The 15,293-nt window shown below is 52.2% G+C and overlaps 1 protein-coding gene across 2 annotated transcripts in view; it reads left to right on the top strand.

Annotated features, from left to right (window-relative positions):
• The window catches only part of MACF1 (microtubule actin crosslinking factor 1), a 337,049-nt gene that overhangs the window by 64,875 nt on the left and 256,881 nt on the right, over positions 1-15,293 (top strand). The window contains exon 1 of one of the 2 annotated variants that reach the window (XM_038758001.1): positions 5,902-5,985. The exons of the other annotated variant lie outside the window; for it this stretch is intronic. Within the exon in view, the coding sequence (XP_038613929.1) occupies positions 5,934-5,985 (52 nt within the window). The 5' untranslated portion in view covers positions 5,902-5,933. Of the gene's footprint in view, positions 1-5,901; positions 5,986-15,293 lie in introns of those variants that run through there. 2 annotated transcript variants of the gene reach the window in all.

Below are 15,293 nucleotides of genomic sequence, written 5' to 3' on the forward strand. Positions count from 1 at the left end.
TACTGAGCGCCTATGGGTGGAGTGCTGTACTGAACGCTTGGGAGAGTCCAGTAGAGTGATTGAACATGAAATGATGACGGTACTTGTTAAGTGCTTACTGTGTGTCAAGCGCTATTCTAAACAGCGGGGTAGAAACAAGCTAATCTGGTTGGACACAGTCCCCGTCCCACATGGGGCTCACAGTCTTAATACTAGAGGGTAGGGATTGTGCTTAGCAGTTCTATTGGGCTATCCCATTCATTCATTCAATCGTATTTATTGAGCGCTTACTGTGTGCAGAGCAGTGTACTAAGCGCTTGGGAAGTACAAGTTGGCAACATATAGAGACAGTCCCTGCCCAACAGTGGGCTCACAGTCTAGCAGGGACTAGTCCCAAATGCTTAGTCCAGTGCTCTGCACACCTGAAGCAATCAATACCTACGTTGATTGATTGATGGCCCCCGGCCCTCGGGGAGCTTACAGTCTAGCTGGGGAGAATTCACTGCAATAGTTGACAGGAGAAATATGGAAAGCGAGGTAGAGTGGCCTAGTGGAAAGAGCACGGGCCTGGGAATCAGAGGACACGGATCCTAACCCCAGCTCCACCACTTCCCTGCTGTGTGACCATGGGTAAGTCACTTCACTTCTCTGTGCTTCAGTTCCCTCATCTGCAAAATGAGGATTCAGTACTTGTTCTCCCTCCTACTTAGGCTTTGAGCCCCGTGTGGAATCCGATTATCTTGTATCTACTTCAGCACTTAGTACATAGTAAGCGCTTAACAAATACCAGGAAAGAGGATAGGTACGTGAATAATAGGCATGCGAGGGGTGTGAAAATTTGTTATAGGAGTCGGAAGTGTGCTTGGAGATGCTGAAGACCTAATCCTCCTTTCCTTTACTTCAGCTCCCTTATACGTCACCTTAACTTGCTCCCTTTATTCATCCCCCCACCCAGCCCCACAGCACTTACGTAGATAATCTGTAATTTATTTCCATTAATGTCTGTCTACCCCTCTAGACTGCAAGCTCGCCGTGGTCAGGGAGTGTGTCTGTTATATTGTACCCTCCCAAGCGCTTAGTACAGTTCTACGCACACAAGTGCTTAATAAATATAATTGGCTGATTGATAGAAGAGCTGACGTGACAGTGGGGTTGCTGTGATTTACTGCACCGTCTGGAGGACTGGAGTCAGAAGGTTAAGGGTTCGAAGGCTGGCTCCACCACTTGTCTGCTGTGTGACCTTGGGCAAGTCACTTCACTTCTCTGAACCTCAGTTACCTCATCTGTAAAATGGGGATTAATACTGTGAGCCCCCCGTGGGGCAGGGACTGTGTCCAACCTGATTTGCTTGTAAGAATAATAATAATAATGATGATGATGGCATTTGTTAAGTGCTTACTATGTGCAAGGCACCGTTCTAAGCTCTGGGGAGGATACAAGTGATCAGGTTGTCCCATGTGGGGCTCACAGTCTTAATCCCCATTTTACAGATGAGGAAACTGAGGCACAGAGAAGTTAAGTGACTTGCCCAAAGTCACATAGCTGACAAGCGGCGGAGCTGGGATTAGAACCCATGACCTCTGACTCCGAAGCCCGTGCTCTTTCCACTGAGCCATGCTGCTTCCCAGTATCCACCCCAGTGCTTAGTACAGTGCCTGGCACATAGTAGGTGCTTAAGCTTTATTTCTGTTTATTCTGATGACTTGACACCTGTCCACATGTTTTATTTTGTTTTCTGTCTCCCCCTTCTAGACTGTGAGCCTGTTTTTGGGTTGGGACTGTGCCTATATGTTGCCAACTTGTACTTCCCAAGCGCTTAGTACAGTGTTCTGCACACAGTAAGTGCTCAATAAATACGATAATGAATGAATGAATGAAACAAATACCACAGTTATTATTATTATTAAATCTTGCCCCTAACGGCCAGGACCCCTTGAGCGTCCATCTGCAGGAGGGTCCCGGAGCCCCCTGTCAGAGTCTCGCACTGGAACAATCCCAGACACCCTGGGTTATTTATTTTTTTCCAATCTGATAAAATGCCGGTGGAGAAGATTCCAGTGGCGAAATGAGAGGAAGTGACAGACCAGCATGTGTTGCCTTTTAAACACACTTAGCTCAAGTGGTTGTTTTTCCAAATCCGTGGCTGCCAGTAGATCCCGGTCGTCTGTAGGCCAGAAGGGCCCCTCGGATGCGTCCACCAACTCGGTAGGGTCGCACTCTCCCAAGCGCTTGGGACAGGATGCGGTCGCTACATACTTCTAGACTGGGAGCCCAGTGTTGGGTAGGGACCGTCTCTATATGTTGCCACCTTGGACTTCCCAAGCGCTTAGTACAGTGCTCTGCACACAGTACGCGCTCAATAAATACGATTGAATGAATGAATGCTATTGGTGGGTTGATCGGCAGCAGCAGGGGCCCAAGCCGGGAGCTTCCGAGGGCCCGACCAGTAGGAGCAGGGCTAGTAGTGATGGTAATTACTGAGCAGCGTGGCTCAGTGGAAAGAGCGTGGGCTTTGGAGTCAGAGGTCATGGGTTCGAATCCCAGCTCTGCCACCTGCCTGCTGTGTGACCTTGGGCAAGTCACTTAACTTCTCTGAGCCTCCGTTACCTCAGCTGTAAAATGGGAATTAAGACTGTGAGCTCCATGTGGGACAACCTGATCACCTTGTATCCCCACAAGTAAGTGCTTAACAAATGCCATCATTATTATTATTATTATTATTATTATTATTATTATTATTATGGGGGTGTGGTGCACTGTGCTCGGGAAGTGCTTAAGAGGCCCCATGTCTTCCCTACCTACAAGGAGCTTATGGTCTAACAGGGGCGACCGGGATATAAAGAGACCCAGGGCAGGGACAAGGAGCATCAGAGTGGCCTAGTGAATAGAACATGGGTTGGGAGTCAGAAGGACCTGGGTTCTAATCCTGATCTGCCTCTTGTCGGCTGTGTGACCTCAGGCAAATCACTTCACTTCTCTGGGCCTTAGTTTCCTCAGCTGTAAAATGGGGATTAAGACTGTGAGCCCCATGTGGGACAACCTGATCACCTTGTATCCCCCCAGCGCTTAAAACAGTGCTTTGCACATAGTAAGCACTTAACAAATGCCATTATTATTATTATTATTATTTTTATGGGGTGTCGTGCACTGTGCTCGGGAAGTGCTTAAGAGGCCCCACGTCTTCCCTACCTACAAGGAGCTTATGGTCTAACAGGAGCAACTGGGATATAGAGAGACCCAGGGCAGGAACAAGGAGCATCAGAGTGGCCTAGTGGATAGAACACGGGCTGGGAGTCAGAAAGACTTGGGTTCTAATCCTGCTCTGCCCCTTGTCGGCTGTGTGGCCTTGGGCAAATCACTTCACTTCTCTGGGCCTTAGTTTCCTTAGCTGTAAAATGGGAATTTAATTTCTGTTCTCCCTCCTATGTACAGTGAGAGCCCCATGTGGGACAGGGCCTGTGTCCAACCTGATTAGCTTTGTGTCTTCCCCAGTGCTTACTTAGTACAGTGTTTGGCACCTAGTAAGTGCTCAACAAATACCACCAGTATTATTATTATTCACACCTGGAGATGACGTTTCTCCCTCCTGCATCCCATCTGTGATTGCGGACATTCAGGAAATAATTCCTCCGAGCATCCAGGGAGCCACCCAGAACCTTCCGGCTGATGGGTGGGAGGTGGAAGCCTTGATCCCAGGTTTCTCTGGAAAGGCACAAATCCCCTCCAGGCCTTAGACCCCCACCTCCCCCCAGCTATAGGACAGAAGTCCCCTCCTCCAGAGTGAGCCCCGAAGCTATACTGAATGGGATGGGCTGACATTCATTCATTCATTCAATTGTATTTATTGAGCACTTACTGTGTGCAGAGCACTGTACTAAGCGCTTGGGAAGTGCAAGTTGGCAACATATAGAGACGGTCCCTACCCAACAGCCAGGGTTCTGACAGCCCCTTTCACCAGCTTGCTGTGTGACCTTGTATGGCTTACTCAGCTCTCTGGTCTACAGTTCCCCAATTGGTAAAATGAGGCTACAGTCTCTCTGTCCCAAGAATTTCCAGAAGAGAAATGAGATAGTGGAACAGGAATAGGAGCAGAACAGAGTTTCTTGGATTCTGCCAGTTCAGCCTCAGTCTGGCCTACGCTATGGGAGACCTAGGACCCTAGGACCCGGAGAAGCAGCGTGGCTCAGTGGAAAGAGCCCGGGCTTTGGAGTCAGAGGTCACGGGTTCAAATCCCGGCTCCGCCAACTGTCAGCCGTGAGACTTTGGGCAAGTCACTTAACTTCTCTGTACCTGTTACTTCATCTGTAAAATGGGGATTAAAACTGTGAGCCCCCTGTGGGAGCCCCCTGATCACCTTGTATCCTCTCCAGTGCTTAGAACAGTGCTTTGCACATAGTAAGCACTTAACAAATACTATTATTATCATTATTATTAATCCCAGCTCTGCCACTTACTGGCTTTGTGAGCTTGGTCAAAACCTTTAACTTCTCTGGGCTTTGGTTTCCTCCTCTGCCACTCAAAGTCCTCCCTCTAGACTTGAGGGCAGGGAATGTGCCTATTTATTGTCATATTGTACTGTCCCAAGCACTTAGTACAGTGGTCTGCACACAGTAAGCGCTCAAGAAATACAAATGAATGAATGCATGAAAACTGAGGAGTAAATACCGGTTCTCCCTCCTTCTTAGAACGTGAGCCTCATATAGGACAGGGACTATGTCCACCCTGATTATCCTGTAGCTACTCCAGCGCTTAGTGCAGTGCCTGGCACATAGTAAGCGCTTAACACTAAATTATTATGGTGGTATCTGAGAAGCGTTGTGTCTTAGTGGGTAGAGCATGGGCCTGGGAATTAGAAAGATCTGTGTTCTAATCCCGACTCTGCCACTTCTCTGCTGGGTGACCTTGGTTACCTCATCTGTAAATGGGAATTAAAGCTGTGAGCCCCACGTGGGTCATGGACTGTGTCCAACCTTGTATCTAGTACAGTGCCTGGCATATAGTAAGCACTTAACAAGTACCCATAAAAAAGTGCTTAATAAAAATAATTTATTATTAGGGCAACAGGATTGAGTATCCCACTCCTCACACCCCCTTCCATGCTGGGGAAGCAGCGTGGCTTAGTGGAAAGAGCATGTGCTTGGGAGTCAGAGGTCGTGGGCTCTAATCCCAGCTCCACCACTCGTCTGCTGTGTGACCTTGGGCTAGCCGCTTAACTTCTCTGTGCCTTAGTTACTTCGTCTGTAAAATGGGGATCGAAACTGTGAGCCCGCCTTGGTACAACCTGATTATGTTATACATAACCCAGTGCTTAGAACAGTGCTCTGCACGTAGTAAGCACTTCACAAGTACCATAATTACGATTTTTATTATTATTCCTGGGTACTCATTCATTCAATCGTATTTATTGAGCACTTACTGTGTGCAGGGCACTGTACTAAGCTCTTGGGAAGTACAAGTTGGCAACATATAGAGACGGTCCCTGGGTAGAAAGCATTTCGAAAGCCCCCCACGGCCGGACGGTCAGAGCCGACCGACCCCTTGGTCTTCTTGCAGCTTCCCGTGCTTGGGAATCCAGCGCGTTTCTCCAGGTGCAGGGGTAGAGGAGACACATCGGGTCGGGGAGATGGAAAGGGCCAGTGGGGGACTACAGGCCGAAGGCGGTGTGCGATAGGCTGAGGCTGTTGTAGTCTTGTGGTTCATTTGTCCGAAGAGGGGGCTGGCCGGGGCTAGGGGAGGTATTTCTGGTCAGGCAGCAAATGAGGGAACACAAAGGGCTGTAATGCAATGAGGCTCTCCGGGTGACATCACTCGCCAGGGTGATCAAAGTCCAGTCAGTTCTTGGGTGGCGGAGGGTGAGGCAAACCGGAGAGTCTCTCCCTTTGTCACCTCTCAGCTGTCACTGCGCTATGACACCCACTTCTTGGCGCTGAGTGGGGGGCGAGCACCTCGGGGCCATGAATGCGCTCAAGTACCAGAAGTTCCTGGAGGGACTCAACCACCTGAGAGGTAATTTCTAGGCCTCGTCGCCTCCCCGTCTCCTCTCCCCGCACTGACATGCTCGCTGGTCCCCGAATCGGGGGTGGGAGAGGGGAGCAGACCCCGGTTTCATCACCACACTACCCGCTGGGGGCTCTGGAGGTTGCAGAGGAGACACCCCCGCGCCCCGTCCCCCACCCCAGGCAGGAAGCGGGACCTGGGGCGGAGAGGTCAGGCGGGGGGCCCAAGGGGCCCTGCCTGGGAATCTCCCGGCCCCGAGTGGCAGGCTTTCTGTGAGAGCTCTCCTATTGACCCTGCCTCCAGTGAATCAGAGTCCAGAAAGGCCGGGAGCTGGGCTGGGGCAGTGGCCGGGGGTGGGGGGTAGTGACGCCCGGCAGGTCCGAACGAGCCTTTCGAAACAGCAAAATGAAGACTCTGAAGGGAGAACTTTTTTTTAAGAAAGAAGCAGCTGTTTCCTAGGGCTCTCTGGCCAGCTGTGCCTGTGAGAGGAGGCTGGGGGAGGCTCGGACGTAGCTGGGCAGGAGCCCCGTATGGGCAGTGGAGGGATTATGCAGGAATTGAAACCACCTGTGCGCTCCTCTCGGCTTTCCCGTGACCTCCTGGATGGTTTGGTGCCTTTTGGGTAGGAAGGCTGGGGAAACACACAGTAAGTGTTCAATAAATATGATTGATTGGGAAACGACCCCAGGAATCTGTTCTTGGTGCCCTGTTCAGCGAGCTTCCGTTGGGTTGGGGAGAGAGGGAATCTCTGGGGCTGCGGTCTGTGTATCCTTCCCCCCTACTCCCACAGTATGTTGGGGTGCTCCTTGCCCCAGACTCCTCTCCGTCCCCACCCCACTTTTGTTGAAAACGCTCTGTTGCCAGTTCCCTGAGGTGCACCTGGAAACGGGGGGCTGACACCCTGCAGCTCTTCCCAGGGTGGGAGTTCTGGGGCTGGCCTGCCCAGCCCTTTTGGGAACCGGGTGGCCAGCGGGGACAGGGCTTCACTGGTCATTCAGACCTCTCTAACCTGCAAGGTCTCCAGGGAAGGCCGAGCTCACCCCTGCCTGGACTGGGACCCCCTTTTTTCTTCACGCTCCCCACCTCCACCCAGCCAAGAGGTGCTTCTACGCAGCTATGCAAGCCGCCCATCCAAGAGCAGGAACCCGCTCCTTCCCTCGTTAACAAACCTGGTGGTGGAGCTTTCCTCTGGAGTGCCAGTCCTAATTAGCCCACCATCCCCTTTTTTGGCCCCACCGCAGGCCCAAGGCAGCCCACTCCAGGCACTCCCAAGCCCTGAGCTGCCCGGGCCTCCCTCTTGTATCTCTGCGCCTTCTCCCTCTTAAGGCGAGAGCCCCTCAGAAGACTCACCTGGCCGGGATTAGCCCAGGGGAGGGTGATCTCCCTTTCCCCCCCCCCGACACCGGGTGCCAGGGTTAGAGTTTGACCCGCAGTTTGGCGCTTCGGGCGGCCAGTTGAGCAAGAAGCCAAGTGGACGATGATCAGCAGGGCTCTATCAGAGTCGGGGCCTCATGATGCCTGATTTATTGTCTGTCTTCCCCTTCTAAACTGTGAGCCTGATGTTGGATAGGGATTGTCTCTATCTGTTGCCGAATTGTACTTTCCAAGCACTTAATACAGTGCTCTGCACACAGTAAGTGCTCACTAAATACGATTGAATGAATGATTGAATGAGCTTCCTGAGCTGTCAATCAGTGGCATTTACTGAGTGCTTACTGAATGTAGGACACTGTGCTGAGCACTTGGGAGAGGACAGTACAATAGAGATAGGCACGATACCTGCCCTCAAGGAGCTTGCTCTCTAGAGTAGAGACACCTCCATCCCTGGGTGTTTAAAGAGGTCCCTTGGGCAGGGTGGCGGAGGCTTAATTGAGGAGGGGGCATCTGCCAATTTGTTGTCTGTCTCCCCCTTCTAGACTGTGAGCCCGTTATTGGGTGGGGACCGTCTCTATATGTTGCCGACTTGTACTTCCCAAGCGCTTAATACAGTGCTGTGCACACAGTAAGCGCCCAATAAATACGATTGAATGAATGAAAGAACAAAAATAATTTTGGAGGGGGCGTGATGGACCCCAGCTGAAGTCTGGTCATAAGAGTCATCTCCAGCTTCTTCCCCGCTCCTTTCATTCATTCATTCATTCATTCAATCGTATTTATTGAGCGCTTACTGTGTGCAGACTAAGCGCTTGGGAAGTACAAGTTGGCAACATATAGAGACGGTCCTGGCTGCTGTGTCTCCCCCCTCCCCAAACTCAGCCTCCCTCCCCACCCCACCACCCCAGCAGATTCTGTGGAGAGATTACCGACTCGGTTGGGGACGGGCCGGCCTGGCAAATGTTTCCCCGGCCGGGCCCCCGAGTCCCAGGGGTTTGAAATTGGAGCCGTTGAAGGGTTAATTCCAGCTCCTGGCTGGCAGCTGCCCGGGGTGCATCTCCTGGCTCAGTCACCCCCCACCATGGGCGGCTCCCGGACCCACTTTCCCTCGCCCTCCGATGCAGCTGGTGCCGGGGATCAATGCTGCTTTGGGCCGGTGGGGCTGGGGGCTGGGGGCTGGGGTCCGATGTCAAGCAGAACTAATGGGCTGGGGGAAGAGGGAGCCCAGGGCCAGGGTTGCCCTCCCCCTCTCCCACGGGCCCACCTAGAACAGCTCACTCTGGGGCAGGGGGGACCCTATCTTAGGTGGGCCGGCATAGCCGAGAGACCCCATTGCTCAGTGGGGAGGGCCTGTGCTGCATTTGCTTCTGGGAAGGGTGTGAAAGTGGGGGTGGTTACACAAGAGCCCAGGGGTCCCCAGGACTGGGTGATGATGATGATGGCATTTATTAAGCGCTTACTATGTGCAAAGCACTGTTCTAAGCGCTGGAAGGTTACAAAGCAATCAGGTTGTCCCACGGGGGGCTCACAGCCTTAATCCCCATTTTACAGATGAGGTCACTGAGGCACAGAGAAGTGTAGTGACTTGTCCAAAGTCACACAGCTGACAGTTGGCGGAGCTGGGATTTGAACCCATGACCTCTGACTCCAAAGCCTGGGCTCTTTCCACTGAGCCATGGGTGAGACCTGCACCTGGAGGGAGAAGAGCTGGGATGGCAGGAGCAGGTAGAGTAATAGTAGTAATAAGTGTGGTATCCGTAAGTGCTTTCTCTGTGCCAAGCACTGTACTAAACACTGGGGTAACAAGACCATCAGGTTGGACACAGTCTCTGTCCCATAGGGGTGGGGGACTGGAAACACAGGAGGGAAGAGGGCATGGGGAGTTCATTCATTCATTCATTCATTCAATCGTATTTATTGAGCGCTTACTGTGAGCAGAGCACTGGACTAAGTGCTTGGGAAGTCCAAGTTGGCAACATGTAGAGACTGTCCCTACCCAACAGTGGGCTCACAGTCTAGAAGGGGGAAAAGGGAGTTGGAAAAGCAGGGTGCCGTCTTGCCCTTACTTCTCCCCCACCGCCCCTCCTGGGCTTGGTGCACCCTTTGGATGTTGGGGTGGCAGGGAAGAGGCAGGACGCAGGAGGGCAGCGACCCCACAAAACTGGTAAGAAATGTAAGCTACTTTCATCCCCACCCCCCAAGGCAGCCAGAGTTTTCCACCTTGGATCATCTTGGGAATGGCGTGAAGCCCACTGGCTTCCAGGGAGTCTCTAAGCTCTGTCTTCTCTTCTCTTCCCTCCCCACTGGGGTAGCCAGAATTGTTCCTCCTTCTGGGGGCTGAGTAGACAGCTGCCCTTTGACCGCCCCCCCACCCACCCCCAAACCCTAGGGTTGAACTCATGGGTTCTAATCCCAGCTCCGCTGCTTGTCTGCTGTGTGGCTTCGGGCAACGTGGTTTAATGGAAAGAGCCTGGGCTTGGGAGTCATGGGTTCTAATCCCGGCTCCCCCACTTTTCAGCTGTGTGACTTTGGACAAGTCACTTCTCTGTGCCTCAGTGACCTCATCTGTAAAATGGGGATTAAGACTGTGAGTCCCACGTGGGAGAACCTGATTACCTTGTATCTACCCCAGTGCTTAGAACAGTCCTTGGTACGTAGTAAGTGCTTAACAAATACCACCATTATTATTATTATTAAAATGGGGATTAAGACTTGGAGCCCTGTGTGGGACAGGGACTGTGTCCAACCCGATTATCTTGCATCTTCCCCAGTGCTTAGACCAGTGCCTGGCATATAGTAAGCGCCTAACAAATACCATCATAATAATAATAATGTGGCATTTGCAGGACTTGCATTTGCAGGCAGCGGGGTTCAGAGCTGCCTCAGCCTCATCTTTCCTCAAACCCTCTGAATCGATTTCATCTTCAGTGATCAAAAGAGGCCACGGGGTGGGGGTCCTACCCACCCAGCCAGGGCTCTACTCGGTTGGTGTGCCCCCATCTCTGCGCTGAGACTACTCCCTCCCTCTCTCCGACCCCTCCTCTTTCCGTGAAGCCCCTATCCCGGGGGAGCCCGGGGCTCTGTCCAGCTGGCGCAGCGCTCACCCCGCCATCTGGAAGACCTCACTGTTTGGAAGCAGGACCCTGCTAGGATGGGTGGCTGGAGGCAGATGATGGAGGGAGAACTGGTTGCCTCCTCCTACGCGCCAACACCATTCACCCCCGGTGGGCCTGCGTCCCTTTATTATAGTGGTAATTCTGAAGCGCCTACCATGTGCCAGGCACTGAACTAAGCACTGGGGTGGGTCCAAGGTCATTCATTCATTCAGTCATATTTATTGAGCGCTCACTGTGTGCAGAGCACTGTACTGAGCGCTTGGAAAGTACAATTCAATCCATCAGGCCCGGTCGCTGTCCCCACCTTGCTGGGCTCTGTGCCATAGGGTAATGATAATAATGGCATTTATTAAGCACTTATTACGTGTCTAGACTGTGAGCCCGCTGTTGGGTAGGGACCGTCTCTATATGTTGCCAACTTGTATTTCCCAAGCACTTAGTACAGTGCTCTGCACACAGTAAGCGCTCAATAAATACGATTGAATGAATGAATGAATGTGCAAAGCAAAGCACTGTTCTAAGCTCTGGAGAGGTTACAAGGCGATCAGGTTGTCCCACGGGGAGCTCAAAGTCTCAATCCCCATTTTACAGATGAGGTCACTGAGGCCCAGAGAAGTGAAGTGACTTGCCCAAAGTCACACAGCTGACAAGTGGCAGAGCTGGGATTTGAACCCCTGACTTCTGACTCCAGTGACTCTGACTCCAGGGGAGGCAGTGACCCGCTCATGACTCCAGACAGACCCTCATCAGAGCCACAACCTGGGCATCTCCCCATGCACCCACCCGGGAAATAGGCAAGGAGAAGCCTTGCGGCCTAGTGGATGGAGCCCGGGCCTCCTGCGTAGTATGTAGAATGAGCTGTGTGCATGCCTCCTCCTCCACTTCTTCCTTTTCTCTCACTTGTCTCCACCCCCAGCCCCTCACCAGTTAGCAGGCAGGTGGGGAGGCAGATTGATTTCCAGAAAACACAAAAAGCCAAGAGCAAAGAAAGGGATGGGAGCCCTGGGGGCTCCTAAAACTCTCCCTGGACTCTCACTCTCAATCCCCTTTCCCTCCTACCTTAAAAAGCCTTCCATCTTCTGTTCTGCCAGCCATGGGCCTCCCTCCTATGGCTCTTTCCCATAGGCCACGCTGCTTCTCGTTTCGAGATGGCCGGCAGGATGGTTTGACTGGAAGGGTGGAGGGGTTAATCTGGGAATGCCTCCTGGAGGAGGTGACTTTTGAGGGAGGCCCAGAGTTTGGCAGGACAGAGGACAGAGGGCTTTCTAAGGCAGGGGGAAAAAGGGGTCGAGGGCGAGGGACCCGGGAGTTTCAGGAGCCTCTGGGGCTCCCGTCTCTTTCTCAGCCCTTGGGCTTTTGTGCTTTCTGAAAATCGATCTTCCCCTCCATCTGCCACTAACCGATGGGGGAGGAAAGGCGGGGCGGTGGGTGGAGATGAGCGAGAGAAAAGGAAGAGAAGGAGGATGTGCGCACTGTGGGCACTGTCTCTGGCATACTACACAGCCGGCTCTTTGCCGGGCCTGCCCCTTTACAGAGCGAGGAGCAAGGATGCCGATGTTTCTTTGGTGGCCCGAGTCTCAGGGACTCGGGGCCCGGGGTGACGGGGCATCCGGGGAGGTCATTTGGGTCGAAGTAGGTCACCGGCTTTTTCCCCCAGTGGTCCTGGCTAGTGTGTCTCCAGGCCGGGCCTAACCGGTGACCAGCCGGTCTGGATTTCGATCACCCGGGGCATTTAATCTTGGGAAAGAGTTGCTTTCCCTTTCATTGTCAGCAGCTCCTACATGTCCTAATCACAGACACCCCCTCCGCCCTCCTCCAACCCCAAAGTCTTTCTCCCAGACTTCTGGCACATTCTCATTCCTCTTCTCAGCTGCTTCATGCTACTCCTTCCTTTCTCCTCCTCCTCTTGCTGTTTTGTCTTTATAACTTATTTTATAGTATTTGTTAAGCACTTACTGTGTGTCAGGCATTGTTGTAAGCACTGGGGTGGCTACAAGTTAATCACGTTGGGCACGGTCCCTGGCCCACAGAGGACTCACAGTCTATTCATTCAGTCATATTTATTGAGCGCTTACTGTGTGCAGCGCACTGTACTAAGCGCTTGGAAAATACAATTTGGCAACAAATAGAGACAATCCCTACCTAACAACTGGCTCACAGTCTAGAAGGGGGGGAGATAGACAACAAAGCAAAGCAAGTCCGTGCTAATTAGTACAGCAAACACAAAACCAACAAGTTTTACCTCCCAGGTTAACTGCTTGACAGATTTAAGCGGTCTAGGCATTACACTCAAACCAGCAATGGGCTTAGAGCCTTCATGAAGTAATAATAATAATAATAATGGCATTTATTATTAGGAAGTAGGAAGGAGAGCAGGTATTGAATCCCCATTTTGCAGTTGAGGAAACTGAGGCATAGAGAAGTGACTTGCCCAAGGCGACACAAGAGGCAAGTGGCATAACCGAGATTGGAATGCAGGTCCTCTGGTCCGCAGGACTGGGCTCTTTCTCCTAGGCCACGCTGTTCCCTGTGTTGGAAAGCTTGGCTCCGGGGAGATGAAGTGACCGGCACACGTTCAGGGCTTGAGCTGCCAGGATTGGCAGTTGGTTTAGATTTCCAAGTCGGTGGCTCGCTTCCAGGTCTCTCGGCTCGTTGTCTCTTCCCCATCCTTGGTGGTCTGCGCCGTCAGCGGAGGGAGGGAGGGGGTCACACAGAAGCAGGACCCGGCCGGTGGCTTTCTGCGGCCCGCACCAAGCCGAACCCGACGCAGGAGAGCTGCAGCTTCGGTTCCGGTCATCCACCTGGGAGATTCTTACGCATTTTGTCGTTGGGTGAATGATATGCAAAGTACCTGCAGATCGCATGCAGGATGATGAGCAAACCGGCTTCTCTGGGGGTGGGTGGTGGGGTGCTGGGGAGAGCGGAGGGGGCTCGTGGTGGAATCGGGCCCCGCTCTGCCCTGGGCAGAAGGGGTTGGACCAAAGAGAAGCAGCATGGCTCAGTGGAAAGAGCCCGGGCTTTGGAGTCAGAGGTCATGGGTTCAAATCCTGGCTCCGCCACTTATCAGCTGTGTGACCTTGGGCAAGTCGCTTAACTTCTCTGGGCCTCGGTTCCCTCATCTGTAAAATGAGGATGAAGACTGTGAGCCCCACGTGGGACAACCTAATCACCTTGTAACCTCCCCAGCGCTTAGAACAGTGCTTTGCACATAGTAAGCGCTTAATAAATGCCATCATCATTATTATTATAAAGATGCTCCTGGATAGCTAGCTGAGAGGTGGACAGGAACTCGTTTAGAGACTGGCTAAGGCTTGGGTCCCAGCCCAGAGTGAAGATGTCGGTCATTCCCTGTCTTCCTCCCCCGTGCTGATCCCACAGGTGTTTCCAGGCAGGTCAAAAAGCCAGGGAGTTGACCGAGAAATCGGTACAGCAGAAAGTGCCTTGTGTTCCAGACCAGGACTGGCCCCTTCTCTCTAATAATAATGATCGTGGTGTCTGTCCAGCACTTACTACGTGCCAAACGCTGTACTAAGCGCTGGGTTAGAGACAAGATAATCAGGTCCAACACAGTCCCTGTCCCCCCACGGGGCTCACAGTCTAAGTGGAGGGGAGAACAGGTTTTTCATCCCCATTTTCCAGACGAGTAAACCGAGGCAAGGAGAAGTGACTGGCCCAAGGCCCCACAGCAGATAAATGGCAGGGTCGGGATTAGAACCCAGGTCCTCCCGATTCCGAGGCCTGGACTGTTGCCACTGGGCAATGCCGCTTCCCGGCCAGGATGTCTGTTCCCGCCCCATTCCTGGCACGAACAGCACCGCACTAGGGCAAGTCTCCGTCTCCGAGGAGTCTGCCGCCACGCCTCAGCTTCACCACTCCTCTTCCTCATCGCCTACACCCCAGGGCCTCCGCCCTCAGCCGAGGGGCTCCGTGGCCGGTGGCGGAAAGGAAGGCTCCCAGACAGGCAGTGGGAAAAGAAGCAGTGTGGCCTAGTGGAAAGAGACCGGGCCTGGAAATCAGAGGACCTGGGTTCTGCCACTAGCCTGCCGTGGGACCTTGGGCAGTTCGCTTCACTTCTCTAGGCCTCAGTGCCCTCCTCTGCAGAATGGGGATTCAATACCTGTTGTCCCTCCCCTTTAGACTGTGAGCCCCATGACAGGCGGAAACTGGGTCCAGCCTGATTTTCTCATATCTATCCCAGCGCTTAGTACAATGCTTGGCTCACAGTAAGTGCTTAACAAGTACTATGATTATTGCCGTTGTTGTTATTGCCTGTATTGTATTGGTGTTAGTGTGTATAATTACAATAGGATACCTCTTAGCCTCAGTGGGAATAAAAATTAAAAAGGCAGCCACGTCCTACCCTCCTTTCCCTAGAGGATGGGGCAATAGCCTTCGACCATCAGACAGTCTATGTGTCTTTCTCATAGCACGGTTTGGATGCAAACTTTGAAAGATGAAAAACATTGTTTTCTCTCCCAAATAAATCCGAACAAATAGTTTGGCCTTTAACCTTTTAGACTGTGAGCCCACTGTTGGGTAAGGACTGTCTCTATATGTTGCCAACTTGTACTTCCCAAGCGCTTAGTACAGTGCTCTGCACACAGTAAGCGCTCAATAAATACGATTGATTGATTGATTAACCAAAATTTCTATATTGGAACTACTTTCCCCTTGAGATTTAACATTAAATATTTCAGTCTGATAATCATTTTCTATGTCAAACACAGAGGAGGGTCTGAAAACGGTGCTGATTTGCAAAGATATGTTTAGGGAGAAGCCAGTGTGTACAGTGTATATGTGTCCTGAAAGCAAACTGAAAAATCCTGA

This window comes from Tachyglossus aculeatus, chromosome 16 (assembly GCF_015852505.1).
Source record: "Tachyglossus aculeatus isolate mTacAcu1 chromosome 16, mTacAcu1.pri, whole genome shotgun sequence".
Taxonomy (NCBI): Eukaryota; Metazoa; Chordata; class Mammalia; order Monotremata; family Tachyglossidae; genus Tachyglossus; species Tachyglossus aculeatus.